This window comes from Odocoileus virginianus, chromosome 26 (genome assembly GCF_023699985.2).
Source record: "Odocoileus virginianus isolate 20LAN1187 ecotype Illinois chromosome 26, Ovbor_1.2, whole genome shotgun sequence".
Classification (NCBI taxonomy): Eukaryota; Metazoa; Chordata; class Mammalia; order Artiodactyla; family Cervidae; genus Odocoileus; species Odocoileus virginianus.
This window is the reverse complement of record NC_069699.1, coordinates 2,112,010-2,133,615: the sequence shown is the minus strand read 5'-3', so window position 1 is coordinate 2,133,615 and position 21,606 is coordinate 2,112,010. Positions and strand designations below refer to the sequence as shown.

General features: G+C 39.0%; 1 protein-coding gene across 9 annotated transcripts in view; it reads right to left on the bottom strand.

Moving 5' to 3' along the window:
- RBMS3 (RNA binding motif single stranded interacting protein 3) overlaps positions 1–21,606 on the bottom strand; it is a 1,589,121-nt gene that overhangs the window by 888,303 nt on the left and 679,212 nt on the right. For all 9 annotated transcript variants that reach the window (XM_070455283.1, XM_070455285.1, XM_070455287.1 and 6 more), the window contains exon 3: positions 20,841–21,014. In XM_070455283.1, the coding sequence (XP_070311384.1) occupies positions 20,841–21,014 (174 nt within the window). The remainder of the gene's footprint in view (positions 1–20,840; positions 21,015–21,606) is intronic.

Below are 21,606 nucleotides of genomic sequence, written 5' to 3'. Positions count from 1 at the left end.
CTGACGGAGTGTTGTAAACCCTTTTGATATTTATGGAAAACACTTCCTAAATTATTTGACTTCTAGCTAACTTTGGGATGCTTCAGAGGGCCCCTGAAACATCCCAAAGAGAGGTATTAAACTACCTGAATTCATTTGACATGTTAAATTACAAAGTATTGTTGGAGAAGTGATGAATCTTTGCAGGTTATAGTATATGGCTGATGTTACTTATATAGATATCCCGAAAATTACAAAAAAAAAAATAAGCCCTCATCATTAGACTTTTGCTATCCTGATGTCCTTAAAACATGACAACAGTCTACTCCTAAATTGGGGAATTAAAAATGGGTGAACAATAGCTGTAAATCAGAGTCAGGGCCATGAGAAATCCAAGACAGCTGCTTGTATTTTTCCCAGCTCTCTAACAATCCTCATTTTTTTTTTTTTTTTTTTTTGGATGGGTTAAAGCCTTCCCTGGCTACAGGGTTAATGCCCTCATAATGAAAAAAATCATGTTTCACTAAATATTCAGTTCAGTCACTCAGTCGTGTCTGACTCTTTGCGACCCCATGAATCACAGCACGCCAGGCCTCCCTGTCCATCACCAACTCTCAGAGTCTACCCAAACTCATGCCCATTAAGTCGGTGATGCCATCCAGCCATCTCATCCTCTGTCGTCCCCTTCTCCTCCTGCCCCCAATCCCTCCCAGCATCAGGATCTTTTCCAATGAGTCAACTTTTCGCATGAGGTGGCCAAAGTACTGGAGTTTCAGCTTCAGCATAAGTCCTTCCAATGAACACCCAGGACTGATCTCCTTTAGGATGGACTAGTTGGATCTCCTTGCAGTCCAAGGGACTCTCAAGAGTCTTCAACAACAACACAGTTCAATAGCATCGATTTTTCAGTGCTCAGCTTTCTTCATAGTCCAACTCTCACATCCATACATGACTACTGGAAAAACCATAGCCTTGACCAGACAGACCTTTGTTGGCAAAGTAATGTCTCTGCTTTTTAATATGCTGTCTAGGTTGGTCATAACTTTCCTTCCAAGGAGTACGCGTCTTTTAATTTCATGGTTGCAGTCACCATCTGCAGTGATTTTGGAGCCCAAAAAACTAAAGTCTGACACTGTTTCCACTGTCTCCCCATCTATTTCCCATGAAGTGATGGGACCAGATGCCATGATCTTAGTTTTCTGAATGTTAAGCTTTAAGCCAACTTTTTCACTCTCATCTTTCACTTTCATCAAGAGGCTTTTTAGTTCCTCTTCACTTTCTGCCATAAGGGTTGTGTCATCTGCATATCTGATGTTATTGCTATTTCTCCTGGTAATCTTGATTCCAGCTTGTGCTTCATCCAGCCCAGCGTTTCTCATGATGTACTCTGCATATAAGTTAAATAAGCAGGGTGACAATATACAGGCTTGACATACTCCTTTTCCTATTTGGAACCAGTCTGTTGTTCCATGTCCAGTTCTAAGTGTTGCTTCCTGACCTGCATAGAAGTTTCTCAAGAGGCAGGTCAGGTGGTCTGGTATTCCCATCTCTTTCAGAATTTTCCACAGTTTATTGTGATCCACACAGTTGAAGGCTCTGGCGTAGTCAATAAAGCAGAAATAGATGTTTTTCAGGAACTCTCTGCTTTTTCGATGATCCAGCGGGTATTGGCAATTTGATCTCTGGTTCCTCTGCCTTTTCTAAAACCAGCTTAATATTAAGTTTTGTTAATTGTTAATCTAAGTTTCTAATTCTGTTAATTAAGGGCCAGTGTTTACTAAGACTCCTTTCTGACACAGTTCCTTGTTGTTATGTTATATTGCCAAAAGATTTAATTAAGTTATTAAAAGAGATACTCTAAGTTTGTTTCTAAAGCTTATCTCAGTAACCAATTTTCAGATAAAGATCGGATGTTCCATGATGTACAACCAGGAGATTAATACCAGGTGACAGGCATTTAACAAGTGAAGTCAAATGACTTGGGGCATACTGGGCTCTACTTAATGAAGGTTTTTAACTTATAAGTCTTGCTTATGATCTTACTAATAACTGCTCATATACTATTTTCTATGTCACTTGTTTCAGAAGATTGTTTCTTACGTTACCAAATGTGTGACTGAGCCTATGATAAAAGGCTGATATGCAGTTCCATATGTGATCAATGATTGTAATAATGTAACTCCAGATATGGGAAGAAGCAAAAAGAGGGAATATTTTCCTGGACCAAGAGGCTAGTAACACAGCTATGGTCCAGAGACTCGGTGTAACAGCACACCGCGTGGCCCATCAATGGAATCTTCATTAAACCTGGGAATGAGCCTTCCCAGCCCCACGGGACACAGTGGCCATGAAATGCCCCCAAAGCACGGTCAAATATGTGGCTATGAAGGGACCCTGCTCACTGGAAGTCGGCACTCGCCAGCTGCCTCTACAAAGATTACATCATGACCACTGCAAGCTGCTGACCTTCAGCACCCCCTGAAAGGAGCTCAGGGTGGAGATCAGAAATAAGGCACCCTGTGCTCTGGGAAAAACCCAGAAGAACCGGCCTTTGGATAGTCATATGATTTCAGGTAAAGATTTTATGAGCCCAAATTCTTACATCTTCTTGTACCTAGAGAAACACTAATGTCATGAACCAATGTCTGGTCCTGGTTCTCCTGGCTAGGTCCTGAGCAACTTTTCTATTTCTATTAATCTTTTGGCCATGTACCTTTAACTTTCTTGTTAAGTTCATTTTTTCTAGAATACAACAAATCTCCAAGTGATAGTTTGACAAGAATATTTTCTGGCCAACACCCAGACAATGCTGAAACAAGCCACCCTATCATTCCATGGGCTCTCATCTCCCTCCGTAAATGCATCCTGGCAGAGAACAGGCAAAGGGAACCCAGAGCCCCACGACACCCTGTACAGCCTGAAGAAGCCAGAGTGGTGTTCGCCCCTTTTCCTTTGAGACTGCGTTCCCAAATGCTGGAGAAGGGAAGTATTTAGATAGTTAGAGATGAGCAGGGTATCAAAGGGGGCCAAGGAATTGGAATGTGGTGACCCAAGGACGAAAGAGCAGATTGAACCGAGGAGGGTCTTGGAATGCGGGAACGGAAAAACCAGACCCTTATCGTCCTTCGCTCCCTCACGTTGTAACTATTAATGGAATAGTGTGACCTGTCTCCCCTCCTACCCCATAGGGAGGAGGTATTTGTCCTACTCTTCCCCCACCCAGTATACGTGCCTCATCCCATCAGCAAATCACCCTCAAGACCCCTGTCCCACCCCTTGTACCCTGCGTATAAGAGTGGACGAAGGACCCCTGTTCAACATCAGTTCTCCCTGGAGTTGGCCTGCTGTTCTAACAGCATCTCCCACTCTAATAAACTTTATTTCCCTCTCCTTCTATCTCATGTCTGGAAATTCTTCTCCAACCACCCCCTACCGGACCATGATACCTCCTTTCTGAGATGCTGCTGTATTAAGTGACCTATTTGGAATTGTTAATTGTGCCTGTCTTGTGCCTGAGGGTAGCAGAGAAGAAAGAAAAAGCCTATGTTATCTAAATGGTGCTGACTGACTGCTGTACCAGCTTAGAAACACCTCTTGTTCCAGCTGCTATTTCTGAGCAACAAGCCATTCAAGCTTCAGTGATGTAAAATTACAGCCATCTTGTTTTACGTGAACTGAAAGCTTCCAGATGTATAGTTGAATTTAGAAAAGGCAGAAAAACCAGAGATCAAATCACTAAAATCCACTGAATCACAGAAAAAGCAAGGGAATTCCATAAAAACATCTACTTCTGTTTCATTGACTATGGTAAAGCCTTTGTTGTGTGGATCACAGCAACCTGTGGAAAATTCTTAAAAAGATGGGAATACTAGGGAATTCCCTGGTAAGGGAATACCACATTACCTGCCTCCTGCGAAACCTGTACGTGGGTCAAGAAGCAACAGTTAGAACTGGACATGGATCAACTGACTGATTCAAAATTGGGAAAGGAGTACGACAAGGCTGTGTATTGCCTCCCTGCTTAGTTAACTTATGTGTAGAGTACATCATGCAAAATGACAGGCTGGATGAATGAAAAGTCTAATCAAGATTGCCAAGAGAAATATCAACAACCTCAGATATGCAGATGATTCCACTCTAATGGCAGAAAGCAGAGGAAATAAAGAGCTCCTTGATGAGGGTGAAAAAGGAGAGTTAAAAAAAGCTGGCTTAAAACTCAACATTCAAAACTAAGATCATGGCATCTGGTCCCATCACTTCATGTCAAATAGAGAAAAAGTGGAAACAGTGGCAGGTTTTATATTCTTGGGTTCCAAAATCACTGTGGACAGTGAATGCAGCCACAAAGTTAAAAGACATTTGCTTCTTAGAAGAAAAACTATGACAAACCTAGACAGTGAATTAAAAAGCAGAGAAATAAAAAAAAAGAAAAAGCAGAGAAATCATTTTGCCAACAAAGGTACATAATAGTTAAAGCTATGGATTTTCCAGTAGTTGTGTATGGATGTGAGAGTTGGACCATAAACTAAGCTGAACACCAAATAATGGATGCTTTCAAACTGTGGTGCTGGAGGACTCTTGAGTGTCCCTTGGACTGCAAGGAGATTAAACCAGTCAGTCCTAAAGGAAATCAACCCTGAATATTCACTGGAAGGACTGATGCTGAAGCTGAAGCTCCAATACTTTGGCTATCTGATATGAAGAGCAGACTCATTAGAAAAGACCCTGATGCTGGAAAGATTGCAGGCAGGAGGAGAAGGGGACAACAGAGGATGAGATGGTTGGATGACATCAACAACTCAATAGAAATGAGTTTGAGCAAACTCTGGGAGATGAAGGACAGGGAAGCCTGGTGTGCTGTCATTCATGGGGTTGCAGAGCCAGACAGAAAGGGTGTGCTGAGAGAGGGCATTCAGAAACCAAGCTTTCTAAGGGGGCTAGGTAAAAGTGCATGCCCTTCTCTTTCCCAGCTGTATGCACATAACCCTGGGCTAAAGGAGAAGAATAGTCATCTGGAAGGAGGCACCTTGATATGGAAGTCATGCAGCATCACTTCCGCCACGTTCTGTTGAGCAAAAGTGAGTCACACAGGCCAGGTTCAAAGAGGGCGCTTAGGCCCCACTTCTTGGTAAGAGAATGGTAGTGTCACATTGAATAAAAGCATGCGGGGTGGAAGTATTATTGTAGTCATCTTGGTACACAGAAACACACACGTCTACTTCCAGACTTTGTGCTAAGACAGTCAATATGCACCTCTCTCTTTGAATTCACTGCCACTTGGCTTCTCTGTTATCTACAGCAGGAATATTCTAGCTGATAAAGATCTTTACCCCAACATCAATGAAGGTAACCATGTTATTATATGCTTTGTGTATTTAGTCTTATAGCAGATTTTATGAGTGTGGGGAGACTGACAGCCTTAGAAGTGATATAATATGAAAACAAAACAGATGTGTAGGGATAGGCGATCTTTCGGCCTTTAGAACAACTGAACAAGGCTGGGGCCCGAGTCCTGAGCTGTGAACAGCTTTGCTCACTGTGAACAACCTCCACGATATGGGGGGAAAAAAATTAGTACTGAGTAGTAGTCTTTAAACTCTGGTGACATGTTCCCAGAAGAATTTTGAAAACTTCTGTACTCTTTTTCCCATTTTTAAGTTACCTAGAAGTTTCATTACAAGTTTAAATAAAATAGCACAGAGCCACATACACAGCTAGGAAACACTGGAAGACCCTCTGCTTTAAGAAGACTGATTAATCATCACATGAGGAGTCTCCTTCACGGGCACCCTCCTGGGAAGTTTTCACATCCTGAGGGAACAGACCAAAGTAAGATTTATGTGCAAGGAATATGCTTTTTTTTTAGGCTGTGGTAGGGAGACCATAGAAAATATCTTCTCAACTTGAACGTTTTTGAAAGCAAAAGGGAACGCTAGTTAATAACAACTCTAAGAAGTAAGCATAAACCAGGAAAATAGGAAAATCCCAGCTATTGGAATAAGGGTAATTTATAGGGCAATCTGTTTACAAAAGAAAAGTCATGGAAGCTGAAGATCTGGTCCTTATTTCACTGAAAACTTGTCAATTTTCAGTCTCCTTGAAATGTTTTCCATTTATTTCCAAAGTTGCTGGGTTGCCTTGAACACAAAAGTCCTTGTGTGGGAGAAAGGAGACTTGGCACCTTTTCTAATGTCTTCTGTACAACTCCCGAGAAATGCTTGTCTCTGTCCAGGGTGGGTCTGGGTTCAGGGAGCAGCTAGTAAGGCAACTGGGCATCATGGACATAGACAGAAAATAAACATGCCTTCAATATGAGCGAATGTCCTCTCTGATAGGTTTGTGAAACCCTCATTTTACTTGACAACTTAATTCCTGATGGAAGGCAGTTGTTCCTGTATTTAGAAACAAAGTTTCCAGAGAGGGAATCTCCTGGAACCCTATTCATAACGAAAAGAGAGAGTCCTCTAGCAGGCAGTGTTGTGGTCGCCACCCTTTTCCTGGCAGAATTTTTTTAGAAAGAGAACTCTACGCCTAGGCTGCCCACATTTCCTCTCCTACCTGTCTGGTATTCTCTTCAAAGAGAGACAGGACCTCAGCAGAACCTTCACAACCTCCAGGCAGCATCAGCCTCTGAGCACACAGCTATTACTTTTTAATTTACTATATCTCTTTTTTTCTTCAGCCCTCTCTGCTTTCTCTCCATGGCTAGCTCAGTTGTACCTGGTCATACTGCCTTGTGGTTGGCACAAAGAATAATACACAGGCCCCTGGGCTCAGCGGTGAGGATCAGCTACATCTCGTCTACTTTTTTTTTTTTTTTTTTTAATTTTTATTAGTTGGAGGCCAATTACTTTACATCATTACAGTAGTTTTTGTTATACATTGAAATGAATTAGCCATGGATTTACATGTATTCCCCATCCCAGTCCCCCCTCCCACCTCCCTCTCCACCCGATCCCTCTGGGTCTTCCCAGTGCACCAGGCCCGAGCACTTGTCTCATGTACCCAACCTGGGCAGGTTATCTGTTTCACCCTAGATAATATACATGTTTCAGTGCTGTTCTTTTGAAACATCCCACCCTCGCCTTCTCCCAGAGTCCACAAGTCTGTTCTATACATCTGAGTCTCTTTTTCTGTTTTGCATATAGGGTTATCGTTATCATCTTTCTAAAGTCCATATATATGTGTTTGCATCTCGTCTACTTTTTATCTTTTCCCACTTTCCTTCTCCTTCTCGCCATGTCCCCAGCATCACCGAAATGACACCATTCCAGCGTGGGAAGAGAAAGGTGCAGGTGAGGAACAGAGGTGGGGTCCTAGAGAGCATGTGTGAAGGGCAGCCCAGTGAACCCCCTTCTTTTGCCATGGACGTGATCCCCAGTCACTTCATGGCTCTCAGGTCATAGGAAGTTGCTGGAAATTTGATGTAGTTCCCTGTGGCAAATCATAAAGCAAACAGGGTTATCACTCAGCTGCTGACGAAAAGCATCAAATGAAAGCTCAAAACCACCACCTGAGTCAATATACTATTTGAACACTATTGGAATAAGTTTATAAATGAAATGCAGTAGAAATATTATGATTAAGTAAGAAATGTACATGATATATCATCAACATCTGTAGTCAATAAAAAAAGTATGGTATATTTAATACAATTGTCAATTATATTATTACACTAGTTGAACATTTTGAATATTATTTTTTGCCACTTTATATCTCAAGTTGAAGTGGCCACTCGAGATATCTGGATAGTTTTTATTCATTTGCCTGATTTTTTCACTAGTGCTATGGATTACATGTTAGTAGAGTTTTAATCATCTTGTCTTCACATTTTCTCTTAAGATATATATTAGAGTCATTATCATCTCATTTTATAAGAAGAAAAACAGTGGATTCAGAACAAATATATGCCAGTGAGTGTCATTAATTTTAAATTGTCATAGATTATGACAATTTTAGAACTTTATTATAAAAAAGATCTTCACGACCCAGATAATCATGATGATGTGATCACTCACACTCACCTAGAGCCAGACATCCTAGAATGTGAAGTCAAATGGGCCTTAGGAAGCACCACTACGAACAAAGCTAGAGGAGGTGATGGAATTCCAGTTGAGCTATTTCAAAGCCTAAAAGATGATGCTGTGAAAGTGCTGCACTCGATATGCCAGCAAATTTGGAAAACTCAGCAGTGGCCACAAGACTGGAAAAGGTCAGTTTTCATTCCAATCCCAAAGAAAGGCAATCCCAAAGAATGTTCAAGCTACTGCCCAATTGCACTTATCTCACACACTAGCAAAGTAATGCTCAAAATTCTCCAAGCCAGGCTTCAGCAAAATGTAAACTGTGAACTGCCAGATGCTCAAGCTGGTTTTAGAAAAGGCAGAGGAACCAGAGATCAAATTGCCAGCATCTGATGGATCATCAAAAATGCAAGAGAGTTCCAGAAAAACATCTATTTCTGTTTTATTGACTATGCCAAAGCCTTTGACTGTGTGGGTCACAATAAATTGTGGAAAATTCTGAAAGAGATGGGGAATACCAGACCACCTGACCTGCCTCTTAAGAAATCTGTATGCAGGTCAAGAGGCAACAGTTAGAGCTAGACATGGAACAACAGACTGGTTCCAAATAGGAAAAGGAGTACATCAAGGCTGTATACTGTAACCCTGCTTATATAACTTAAATGCAGAGTACATCATGGGAAATGCTGGGCTGGATGAAGCACAAACTGGAATCAAGATTGCCGGGAGAAATATCAATAACCTCAGATATGCAGATGACACAACCCTTATGGCAGAAAGTGAAGAAGAACTGAAGAGCCTCTTGATGAAAGTGAAAGAGGAGAGTGAAAAAGTTAGCTTAAAGCTCAACATTCAGCAAAGTAAGATCATAGCATCCAGTCCCATCACTACATGGCAGATAGATGGGGAGACAGTGGAAACAGTGGCTGAGTTTATATTTCTGGGCTCCAAAATCACTGCAGATGGTGATTGCAGCCATGAAATTAAAAGACGCTTACTCCTTGGAAGGAAAGTTATGACCACCATAGGCAGCATATTAAAAAGCAAAGACATTACTTTGCCAACAGGTCCATCTAGTCAAGGCTATGGTTTTTCCAGTGATCATGTACGGATGTGAGAGTTGGACTAGAAAGAAAGCTGAGCGCCGAAGAATTGATGCTTTTGAACTGTGGTGTTGGAGAAGACTCTTGAGAGTCCCTTGGACTGCAAGGAGATCCAACCAGTCCATCCTAAAGGAGATCAGTCCTGGGTGTTCATTGGAAGGACTGATGTTGAAGCTGGAACTCCAATACTTTGGCCACCTGATGCAAAGAGCTGACTCACTGGAAAATACCCTGATGCTGGGAAAGATTGAGGGCAGGAGGAAAAGTGGATGACAGAGGATGAGATGGCTAGATGGCATCACCGACTCAATGGACATGGGTTTGGGTGAACTCCAGGAGTTGGTGATGGTCAGGGAGGCCTGGCATGCTGCAGCTCATGGGGTCGCAGAGTCGGACATGACTGAGCGACTAAACTGAACTGATCCCTAAAAAATCCCCTCTCACATTATATCTCTCAGTGAAAAGTCTCATAAATTTCAGGAAGCCCTGATTAATTACCTAATGGCTCAGAATTAGCCACTGAGTCACTGAGGAGTATTATTGTGGTAGTTGAATAATTAGTCCATCCACATATTCAAAACCTGATTCCTGGAAGATGTGTTACCTTAGGTGGCAAAAGAACTTTGCAGATGTCATTAAGTTAATGATCTTTGGGTGAGGAGATTATTGCATTATTTGGGTGGGCCCTGAAGTGTAATCACATGTATCTTTGTGAAAAAGAAGCAGAGAGAGATTTGACTACAGAAAAGGCAGAGTGAAGATAAAAGAGACATAGGTACAAAGATGCTATGATGCTGACCTTAAAAATGAAAGAATAACCCAAGAGCCAAGGTATACAAGGAACATATTGCTAGAAGTTGGAAAAGGCAAGGGATAGATTTGCCCCTAGAAGCCCCAGAGGGAGTGCAGCCTTGCTAACACCTGATTTCAGCTCAGGAACACCCACTGCGGACTCCCAACCTCCAGAAGTGTAAGGGAATAATCCTGTGTTGTTTAAAGCCCTCACGCTTATGGCAATTAGTTACAGCAGCCATAGGAAAGGTGTACAGTGTACAGAGGGTTTACTCAGTCAGGACGAGACCTGGCTGTATTCTGAGATTTCTATGGGCTAATGATAGCAAGTTAACTAACCAGACACTCGGAGGGTATCAGCATTCCTCAGTAGCAGGGGAGTGAAGCAACTACTGACTACACAAACATTGCATTGGCTGACACCCTCCTAACCCCAGGAAACCGAAGAGCTGGAAATCTTCAATCAAACCAGAAACTTAGGAAAAAGGGCCAAATTCTCACAAGGCAGGCAGAATATTTACAGCTTCATTAAAGACTACTAAATTATATGACTCAAGAAAATCACGGGCAGTCTCTTCAGACCGGAATTTTGTTTCTGTGGTTTGAACCACAAAACCCATGTGGATCTTACACTGTGTGGCAGTGGTGGGATATACTGTCACATTTTGGAGCCCAAATGATTTCTCTAGTATTTTGATTGCAATAGGGACCCAAGTTAAAGTTAGGAGGCTGTCAATGTTTTTGTATGTTGTCATCATAAGCTAGCTTTCCAAGTCTCCCTATATTGGCCATCTGGTTTATTATCAGATAACATCATTCCTTTTATACAGCAGTGGCAGAATTAAATGGGCACTGATCTTGGAGTCAAGAGTTCAATGCCATTTGATTAGGCAGAGGAGGAAAACGCAAAAGAAAAGTTTAACTGTGGAAATAATAGGAGAATGTCAAGTAGGCTTTAAAACTGATCCTTAAAGTATCCTTGAAATCAGAAGTACAACACCTATGACTGTTTTTTAAAGTATATTCTAATCTTTTGCTTCTACTTTCCATATTTGACTCACTTTACTCCCAGTGGTGTAACAAAAGAAAGTATCAGTTTCTAGATTTTGAAGCACAAAAAAGTGGCTAGATATCCTGTAATTATCCCAGTGGTTTCCAAGACAGAATAACACCTATTTTCTTTATTCCAAACTCCAGACCTACAATGCAATATCTTACAAATACAGGTATATCTCTAAGGAGTATTGAGAAGTACATGCATATTTAAATTAAATGATTAAGAAGAATGGTATCTGAGGTACAGTCACAAAATGATTCTCAACATGTAAATAAAGACACAGGGACTCAATGACAAGGAATATAATACATATAAAATACAGGATAAGAATGCAGGTTGGAAACCTGACTGCCTCAAATTTCACTACTAGCTATGTAACTTGAGCAAGATATTAATTTTCCTAGGCTTTATTTCACTAATCCTTAAAACAATGATAATACTAGTAATTACATCCTGGGTCTATTTTGAATACATGTATGTATATAATATGCATAAAGGTGCTCAATTCAGAGTTTGAAAAATATTAAGTGCTCAGTGTCAGCTACTTACAGATGGCCTTGAGGCCAATAAGAGTATGAAATGCTGCATTAAATTATAATTTGTTATAATTTGGCTTGACAAATAATGACTGAAGGGAAAAGCTAAAGAGACAATTTAGGTAGGCAACCATTTACTAAAAAAATTTATGTAATATATATGTAACTTGTCTTTTGTTACTATGAAAACAAGTTGCAAATGTTTTTGAAGATCCAGCAAGTCAAAGAATATATAAGAAAATGTCATCCTCTTACTACACATCTTCAGTTCCGTTTTACAGAAGTAAACTCACACACGTGGACACAGACATGCACATGTGCTTTTCTATGTGCGTGTATCTAATATTAGCCTAATCTGACTTCCTAATTTCCTTCTTTTTCTGTTACCAGAAATTCTTCACTCAGCAGCCCAACTCAGTTCTAAAATATACTAAATCATGTAATTTAATTTCCTTGCTTCCAACACTCGAAAGGTCTTCCACCAGACTTAAATAAAATACAAACTCCCTCTGCATTACAAAGAGCCGCGGACTCTGGTCACCGCCTTTCCCTCCGACCTGACCTCCTCCCGTCCTCCCCAGACGGAGCTCAGGGCACACGCTCCCTCTGGGTGGAGGACACTCAGGCTCAGTCCTGCCTCAGGCCCTCCACTCTGCTTCCCCTGTTTGGCATGCTCTGTGCTCTTCCTGGTGACCCCTGCATAGTTAGAGCTCACTCTTTCTTTCTAGCTTATGCTAATATATTTAATTAATACTAGGCACTTCATTTCATTTCGATACACGTGCATACAGCAACTCTACTTTTATTACTTCAAGGAATTACCATACTGCTTCCCATTATGACTGGACCAATTTACCTTTACATCAACAGTGTACAAAGTTTCCCTTTCCCCCACATTCTTGCCAACATGTACCTTCTCTTTTTGATAACAGCCATTCTAACCGGTGTGAAGTACCACCCCACTGTGATCCAACTCGCATTTCCCTGGTGGCTGATGATGCTGAGGACCTTCCTCCTTTGTGTCTGTGTGTGCGCAGTTGCTGAGTCTTGCACAGCTCTTTGTGGCACCTTAGACAATAACCCACCAGGCTGCTCCATCCATGGAAATTTCCAAGCAATGCTGGACCAGGTTGCCATTTCCTTCTCCAGAGGATTGTCCTTGACCCAAAGATCAAACCCTCATCTCTTGTGTCTCCTGCACTGGCAGGCAGATCCTTTACCACTAGTGCCACCTGGGAAGCCCCAACTTTTCCTCTGTCTGTTGGTTACTTTTATGTCTTCTTTGAGGAAATATCTATTCAGATCCATTGTTCATTTTTTAACCAGGGTTATTCAAGTTGTTTGAGTTCCTTATATATACTGGACATTAACCCCTCATTAGATTATAGTTTGAAAATATTCCCTAATTTATTATGTTATTTCTTCATTCTATTGATTGTTTTTTTTTTTCAGGATTTTGTTTGTTTGTTTTTCTATTTGTTTTTGTTTGCTTTGCAGAAGCAGTTCAATTTGGGAAACCCCAGTTGTTTGTTTTAGCTTTGGTTGCCTGTGCTTTTGATGTCATATCCATGAAAGCAATGCCAAGACTAAAGTTAAATTTTATCAGGATCTCAGAGGAAACCCGGCTCCCAACTGATGACCTGCTGAAAATACAACTCATGGAGACACCTTGTTCTTCTCCATCATTTCAGCCTATTTTGAGTTTCCACATAACACTGAACCTTGCTGTATTATTTTCTGGTTTGCTTCCTTTTATTAATTCATATGTCTATTTATGTAGTTGCTGGCTTCCCTATTCCCTAGAATGGAAGCCCCCTGAGATTAGGATTTTTTTCTTTCACTTCTGAGCCTCGTTCAGCTAGAAGAATGATGGAATACAATGACTACATAATCAGGCTTCACACATTTTTGAAAGCATGGATAAATAAAAGTGAATGAAGCTTGTTCAGGTTCTTTTTCCAAGTACTTGTAAAAAATATTGCAAGCATCATCCTTAGGAATACATCTTGTATATATCCAGTGAAATGCCAAAAATTTAATTATTGAGTCAAAGCTATGTGCAATTTAAATTTTGATATTTTTTCCCAAATCATCTTATAACAAAGTTACACCAATTTACATAATGAGTGAATTCATTGTGTCTTCCCTTAAGTGACTTTATGTCATGATATTGGAGACAAATTATCTCAATTTAGAATCTTGGGACACTTCATGATTCCATAACCTTGAAATGCAAAACGAAGAGCCAAAATGCAGAAGTCACCATTGCCCTTCTGAACACTGAAGAATCCATGTTTACATTTACTGATGATTGAAGGAGTTACTATGAGAAGCATATAGGGTCTTTAATTTTTTTTTAATTGGAGTATAATTAATTTACAATATTATATAAGTTTCAGGTATACAACATAGTGATTCAATACTATACTCCAAATAGCGCTTTCCTGATAGCTCACTTGGTACAGAATCTGCCTGCAATGCAGGAGACCCTGGTTCAATTCCTGGGCTGGGAAGATCCACTGGAGAAGAGATTGCCTACCCAGTCCAGTATTCCTGGGCTTCCCTTGTGGCTCAGCGGGTGAAGAATCCACGTGCAATGCAGGAGACCTGGGTTTGATCCCTGGGTTGGAAGATGCCCTGGAGAAGGAAACGGCTACCCACTCCAGTATTCTGACCCGGAGAATTCTATGGACTGTAGAGTCAGACACGACTGAGGGACTTTCACTTCACTTCATACTCCAAGTAAAGTTATTATAAAATGTTGTCAACATTCTGTGTACTATGTCTTATAGCGTTTCTTGCATACTTAGCAGTCTGTACCTCTTAATCCCCTTAAACCATCTTGCCCCTCCCCTAATCCCTCTCTTGTCTCATAGTCACTAGGTTTCCTCTCTGTATCTGTGAGCTTGTTTCTGCTTTATTTTTTTAATTCCACATATAAGCAAAAACATACAGTATTTGTCTTTCTCTGACCTATTTCACTAAGCATGACACTCTGCCCATCTACCTGCATTGTCACAAAGACAAAGTTTCATTTTTTACGGATAAGTAATAGTCCATGGTGGATATGTGTAAGTGTATCTATCTCACAGCTTACGTTAGTGAACAGTTGCGTTGTTTCCATATCTTATCTATCGTAAATAAGGTTGATATGAACATTAGGGTGCATATGTATTTTTCAAATTAACATTTTCCTTTTCTTTAAATAAATACCCAGGTATGATATGGCTGAATCATACGACAGTTTTATTTTTACTTTTTTGAAGAAACTTCACACAGTTTTCCATAGTGGTTGCAGCAATTTACACTCTGACCAACAGTGCACAAGATTTATTTTTCTCTACATCTTTATCAACACTTGTTATTTTTGATGATGGCTATTCTGACAGGTGTGAGGTGATAGCTCACTGAAGTCTTGAATTGCATTTATCTGACTATCCGTGATACTGAAATGTTAACTATTCATGTTAACTATTAACCATCTGTATGTATTCTTTTTTTGCCCCCCTTTGGTCACACTATGAAGCATGTGAGATCTTAGTTCCCCAACCAGAGAAGGAACCTGTGCCCCCTGTGATGGAAGTACAGAACCCCCAGAGAATTCCATCTGCAAGTGTTCTTTAGAAAAATGCCTATTCAGGTCCTCTGCCAAATTTTAAATCATGTTATTTTTGCATTGAGCAGTATGAGTTCTTTACATATTTTGGGTATTAACCCATACCAGACATACACTTTGCAAACATCTCTCGTTCGGTAGGCTGTCTTTTCATTTTGCTGATAATTTCTTCACTATGCAAAGGCCTTTTAGTTTCATGCAGTTTCATTTACTTAGTTTTACTTCTGTTTCATTTGACTAAGTAGACACATACACAAAATATTGTTAAGACCCATGTCAAAGAGCAAACCACCTAGGTTTTCTTCTAGGATTTTTACGGTTTCAGGCCTTACATTTACGTCTTTCATTTACTTTGAGTTTGTTTTTGTATACGGTCTGAGAAAGAAGTGCAATTTGATTCTTTTGCATGTAGTTGTCCAGTTTTCCTAGCACCACTTGTTAAAGAGATTGTCTTTTCCCCCATTGTATATTCTTGCTTCCTTTGTCATATGGTAATTGAGCATATGTGTGTGGGTTTATTCTGAATTCTTTATTCTGTTCCATTGATCAATGCATTGTTTTTCATGCCAAAAGCATACTATTTTGATGACTGGAGCTTTGTAGTATAATCTGTTACAGAACAGGATATCTGTAGCCTTGTGTTCTTTTTCAAGATTACTTTGGCTCTTTGGGGGTCCTTTATGATTCCATAGAAATTTCAGGATTATTAGTTATAATAATATGAAAAGTTTCATGGGTATTTTGTTAGGGATTATATTAATTCTGTAGTTGCTTTGGGTAGTATAGACATGTTAACAGTATGAATACTTCTAATCCATGAACAGAGGGTATCTTTTCATTTATTTGCATTGTTTTCAATTTCCTTCATCAATGTTTTAAAGTTTTCACAGTATAAGTCTTTTACTTTCTTGGTTAAAAGCATTCCTAGGTATTTTTTATTTTTTTGATGCATTTGTACATGTGATTGTTTTCTTGATTTCTCTTTCTGATTGTTCATTATTAGCATATACAAATGCAAGCAATTTCTGTATATAATCATGTGTCCTGCAACTTTACTGAATTCATAAATAGTTCTACTAGATTTTGGTGGCAACTTTAGGGTTTTTTACATATTTGTCATCTGCAAATAGTGAAAGTTTTCCTTCTTCTCTTCCAATTTAGATGCCTTTTATTCTTTTTCTTGTCTGAATGATGTGGCTAGAACTTCCAATACTATGTTAAATAGAAATGGCAAGAGTGGACATCCTTTTCTTGTTCCTAATTCTAGAGGAAAATCCTTCAAACTTTTCACCATTGAGTATAATGTTAACTGTGACTTTGTCATGAATGGTCTTTATTATGATGAGGTAAGTTCCCTCTACAATAATTTTGTTGAGAGCTTTTATCATAACGGATGTTGAATTCTATCAAATGCTTTTTCTGTATCTATGGAAATGGTCATGGGATTTTTACTATTAGTTTTGTTAATGTGGCATATCATATTGACTGATTTGCAGATAGTGAACTATCCTTACATCTCTGGAATACATCCCATTCGATCATGATGTATGATAATTTTTATAGATTGTTGAATTTGGTTTGCTAATATTTTGCTGAGGACTTTTATGTTTATGTGCATCAGGGATACTGGCTTCTAACTTTATTTTTTTAGTGCTTTTGTCTAGTTTTCATTTCAGAGTAACACTGACCTTGTGGCATGAGTTTGGAAATGTTCAATCTTCTTCAATTTTTGGCACAATTTGAGAAAAAAAGATATTAACCCTTCTTTTAATTGTTTAGTAGAATTCCCCTGTGAAGCTCTTCAGTCCCGGACTTTGGTTTGTTGGAAGTTTTTCGATTACTGATTCAATGTCAAAACTAGTAAACAGTCTATTCTGTTTTTCTATTGCTTCCAGAATCAGTTTTAGAATACTTTGGCTACCTGATGTGAGAGCTGACTCATTGCAAAAGACATGATGCTGGGAAAGATTGAAGGTAAAAGGAGAAGGGGGTGGCAGAGAATCAGATGACTATATATAGCCTCACAAACTCAATGGACATGAACTTGAGGAAACTCTGAAAGATAGTGAAGGACAGGGAACACTGGCATGCCATAGTCTATGGGGTCACAGAGTCAGACACAACATAGTGACTGAACAACAGTCTAGGAAAATTGTATATTTCTAGGAATTTATCCATTTTTCTAGGTCGTCCAATATGGTGGAATATAACTGTTTATAATATTCTCTTATGATTGTTTGTATTCCTGTAAGTATGTTAAAACTATCACACAATTGCTCTCATTTCACATACTAGCAAAGTAATGCTCAAAATTCTCCAAGCCAGGCTTCAGCAGTATGTGCACCATGAACTGCCAGATGTTCAAGCTGGATTTAGAAAAAACAGAGGAATCAGAGACAAATTGCCAACATCCATTGGATTATAGAAAAAGTAAAAGAATTCCAGAAAAATATCTACTTCTGCTTGATTGACTATGCTAAGGCCTTTGATTGTGTGGATCACAACAAACTATGTGAAATTCTTCAAGAGATGGGAATACCAGACCACCTCACCTGCCTCTTGAGAAACCTGTATGCAGGTCAAGAAGCAACAATTAAAACTGGACATGGAACAACAGATTGGTTCCAAATTGGGAAAAGAGTATATCAAGGCTGTATATTGTCACCTTGCTTATTTAACTACTATGCAGAGTACATCATATGAAATGCCAGGACAGGTGAAGTACAAGCTGGAAACAAGATTGCCAGGAGAAATATCAATAACCTCAGGTATGCAGATGACACCACCTTTATGGTCAAAAGCAAAGAGGAACTAAAGAGCCTCTTGATAAAGGTGAAAGAGGAGAGTGAAAAAGTTGGCTTAAAACTCAACATTCAAAAAACTAAGATCGTAGCATCTGGCCCCATCACTTCACAGCAAGTAGATGGGGAAACAATGGAAACAGTGACAGACTTTATTTTCTTGGGCTCCAAAATCACTGCAGATGGTGACTGCAGTCATGAAATTAAAAGACACTTGCCTCTTGAAAGAAAAGCTATGACCAACCTAGACAGCATATTAAAAAGCAGAGACATCACTTTGCCAACAAAGGTCTATATAGTCAAAGCTATGGTTTTTTTCAATAGTCATGTATGGTTGTGAGAGCTGGACCATAAAGAAGACTGAGACCCCAAGAATTTATACTTTTGAACTGTGGTGTTGGAGAAGACTCTTGAGAATCCCTTGGACTGTGAGGAGATCCAATTAGTCAATCCCAAAGGAAATTAATCCTGAATATTCATTGGAAGGACCAATGCTGAAGCTGAAGTTCCAATACTTTGTCCAGCTGATGCAAAGAGCTGATTCATTAGAAAGAGCCTGATTCTGGGAAAGACTGAAGACAGGAAGAGAAAGGGACAATCCAACAAGATGGTTGGATGACATCACTGACTAAATGGACATGAATTTGAGCGGACTTAGGGAGATGGTGAAGGACATGGAGGCCTGGCATGCTGCAGTCCATGGGGTTGCAGAGCCGGACACAACTGAGCAACTGAAGGACAACAATGTTGCCTGTAAATTCTCTTCTTTCATATTTAATTTTATTTGGGCACTCACACATTTTTTCTTAATGAACCTGAATCATCAATTCTGTTTATTTTTCCAAAAGACAGCTATTAGTTTAATTGATCTTTGCTTATTACTTTTGTCACTATTTTACTTGCTTCCTCTCTGATCTTTATTATTTTCTTATTTCTTTTGAATTTGTGCTCTGGTTGTTCTTTTTTTGCTAATTTCTTTAGATGGAAAGTTCAGTTGTTTGCTTTGAATTTTTCTTATTTCTTGGGAATAGGTCTGCTTTGTTATAACCTTTATGTCTTAAAACTGCTTTTCTGCATCCCATAGATTTTAGGAAGTTATGTTGTTATTGTCATTCATCTCAAGGTACATTTTGGTTTCCTCTTTGATTTCTTCATGGCTCCATTGTTTTTAATTGCTAGACTCTTAGCCTCCACATGTCTGTGCTTTTTTTTTCCTCACTCTTCTTCCTGTATTTGATTTCTGGTTTCCTATCCTTGTTTTTGGAAACAATGCTTGACATAATTTCAATCTTAAATTTATTGTGGATTATTGTGTCTTAGCATGTAATCTATCCTGAAGAACATTCCACTTACGCTTGAAAAGAATGTATATTCTGCTGTTTGGGGATAGAATATCCAATAGATATCTATTAAGTTTGCCTTGTCTAATGTGTTACTGAAAGCCACCATTTCCTTATTGACTTTGTGTTTAGATGATCTACCCATTCATGTAAACTGGATGTTAAAGTTCTTTACTATTACTGTGTTACAGACAAATTTTCCCTTTATGTCTGGTAATATTTGCTTTATATATTTTGTTTCTCCTGTATTAGGTGCAAACATATTTGTGAATGTGATAGATTCTTCTTGGATGGACCCCCAACTTTTCATTATACAATGCCCTTTTGGTCTCTTCTTACACACTTTGCTTTAAATTGTACTTGGTCTGATATGAGTGCTGTTACCCTAACTTTATTTCATTTTCCATTTTATGGAATATCTTTTTCATACCTTCACTTTCAGTTTCTATGTGTCTTTAGCTCTGAAGTGAGCTTTTTTTTTTTCTCTTTTTCTTGCAGGCAGCATATAGATGGGGCTTAGGTCTTCTCTGTGTTTGTGTGTTTCTATCCAATAAGCCACTCATGTCTTTTTTTTTTTTTTTTTTGGATTATTTAGTACACTGACATTTAAAGTGATTATTGACAGGTATGTGTTTATTGTGATATTATTTCTTATTTTCTGGTGTTTTTATAGTTCTTTTCTGTTCTTTTCTTCTTTTAGTTTCTCCCCTTCTGATTTGATGATTTTCTTCAGTTTTAGTTTGGGTTCTTTTCTCTTTATTTAGTTTTATATGCATCTATTGTAGATTTTTGACTTGTAGTTACCATAAAATTCATATATATTGGCCTACAAGTATACTTGTTTTAAACAGATATGACTTATTTTTAAAGGTCTCTCATTCACCAAGAGTCTTGTACTTATATTTTTAGCAGAAAACAGATGTGTTCCTAATCAGCATTCAACATAATTTTTCCAAGCATGTAAGTATAATTTACAACAACAAAAATCTTAGTGTATGAGAACTGGACTGAGACACAGAAAACAACGGCAAAAACCAGTACTCTGTGCTAAAAGGTTCTCAAATTCCATGAGCTTATTTCTCGTCACTAAATGTTTCTTTCTCTTGCCCTTTGAGACATTTATGCCAAGAAGCTCAGAGTTCTGTGGAAAATATCCTACTAATGAATTTACATATGTTAGTATTTGTCTATACTAACAAGGCGAATGATGGAATTGTCACTTTGAAAGACACCCTCTCCAGTGCAAAAACAACAAACTAAATTCATAAGAAAAGCCAGGAGGAAGTCAGAAAATAAAACCAGAGACCTTTGTACATTCAGCTTTCATACCAACACCATTCTGAAAATTCTGCCAACCAATTTCACCTAGAAATAACTTTAAATAAGACACCAATTTTCAGCAAAGGTATATCATTTAAATGCTTAAGACATTCTCCATTTCTCACTGCTTTACTCAATAGTAGCATATTCTTATTATAGAAGAGTTATAACATTGGAAATGGTGCTCACTTAATAGAGAGATACCAACTCTGGATTCAAAATGTACCTGCTTTAGCATCCAATTTACTAAATATAGAAAGTGGAGTACTTACAGCAGGATGTCCAGTACAGTAGGTATAGCTGGCGTGGGATTGATAGTGCAAGCTTGCTCTTGGGAAGGAGTATGTATTCCAGGCTGGTTGGCTGCTGTTCCATTGGGAGCTGAAGCCAGGGCTCATGGTCACTCGAGATTTACTGGTTTGATAGGCTCTCACTGTGGAGCTAGACTATCAAAAAGAAAGAAATGCAATGTAAAGACAGCTCTGTACAGAACCTAAGCCAGCAGTGTACAGCACTGTGCATTCCCATGCATAATCATGGCATAGAATTTGGCTGCTTAAAGGCAATGCCTGATTTCTTAAGGGGAGGCATAAAATAGTATTCTGACTGGGATAGAAGTATTTTCTCACTATTAGAATTTTGACTGGATCGCAAAGCACAAAGGCTCATTGAAATTAATCTTATTGAAAACAGTTTTTCCTAGTCGTAACATGTAACTCCATCTTTCAAAAATAAGATCCACTCTACTGGTGACAGCAGTGGTGATATTTTCAATTACATAAATGTCCTTTCATCACAAGGTTCACCTTGGAAATTCACCATTAGTTTTATGTGAATGTGGTAAACAAATATCTTAGTTTACAAAGGTTGGAACAAGGCACGGGTTGGTTCCTGACTCCAAATGGTCTTTAAATTCCACAAGTCTATTGCTCTCCTGTGGGAGACGTCAGCAGAAATCAGGACACATTCCAACACATCGCTATTACACTACCTAATGACAGCAAAATGATTAAGGATTTGAAATCATCATTTACCCCC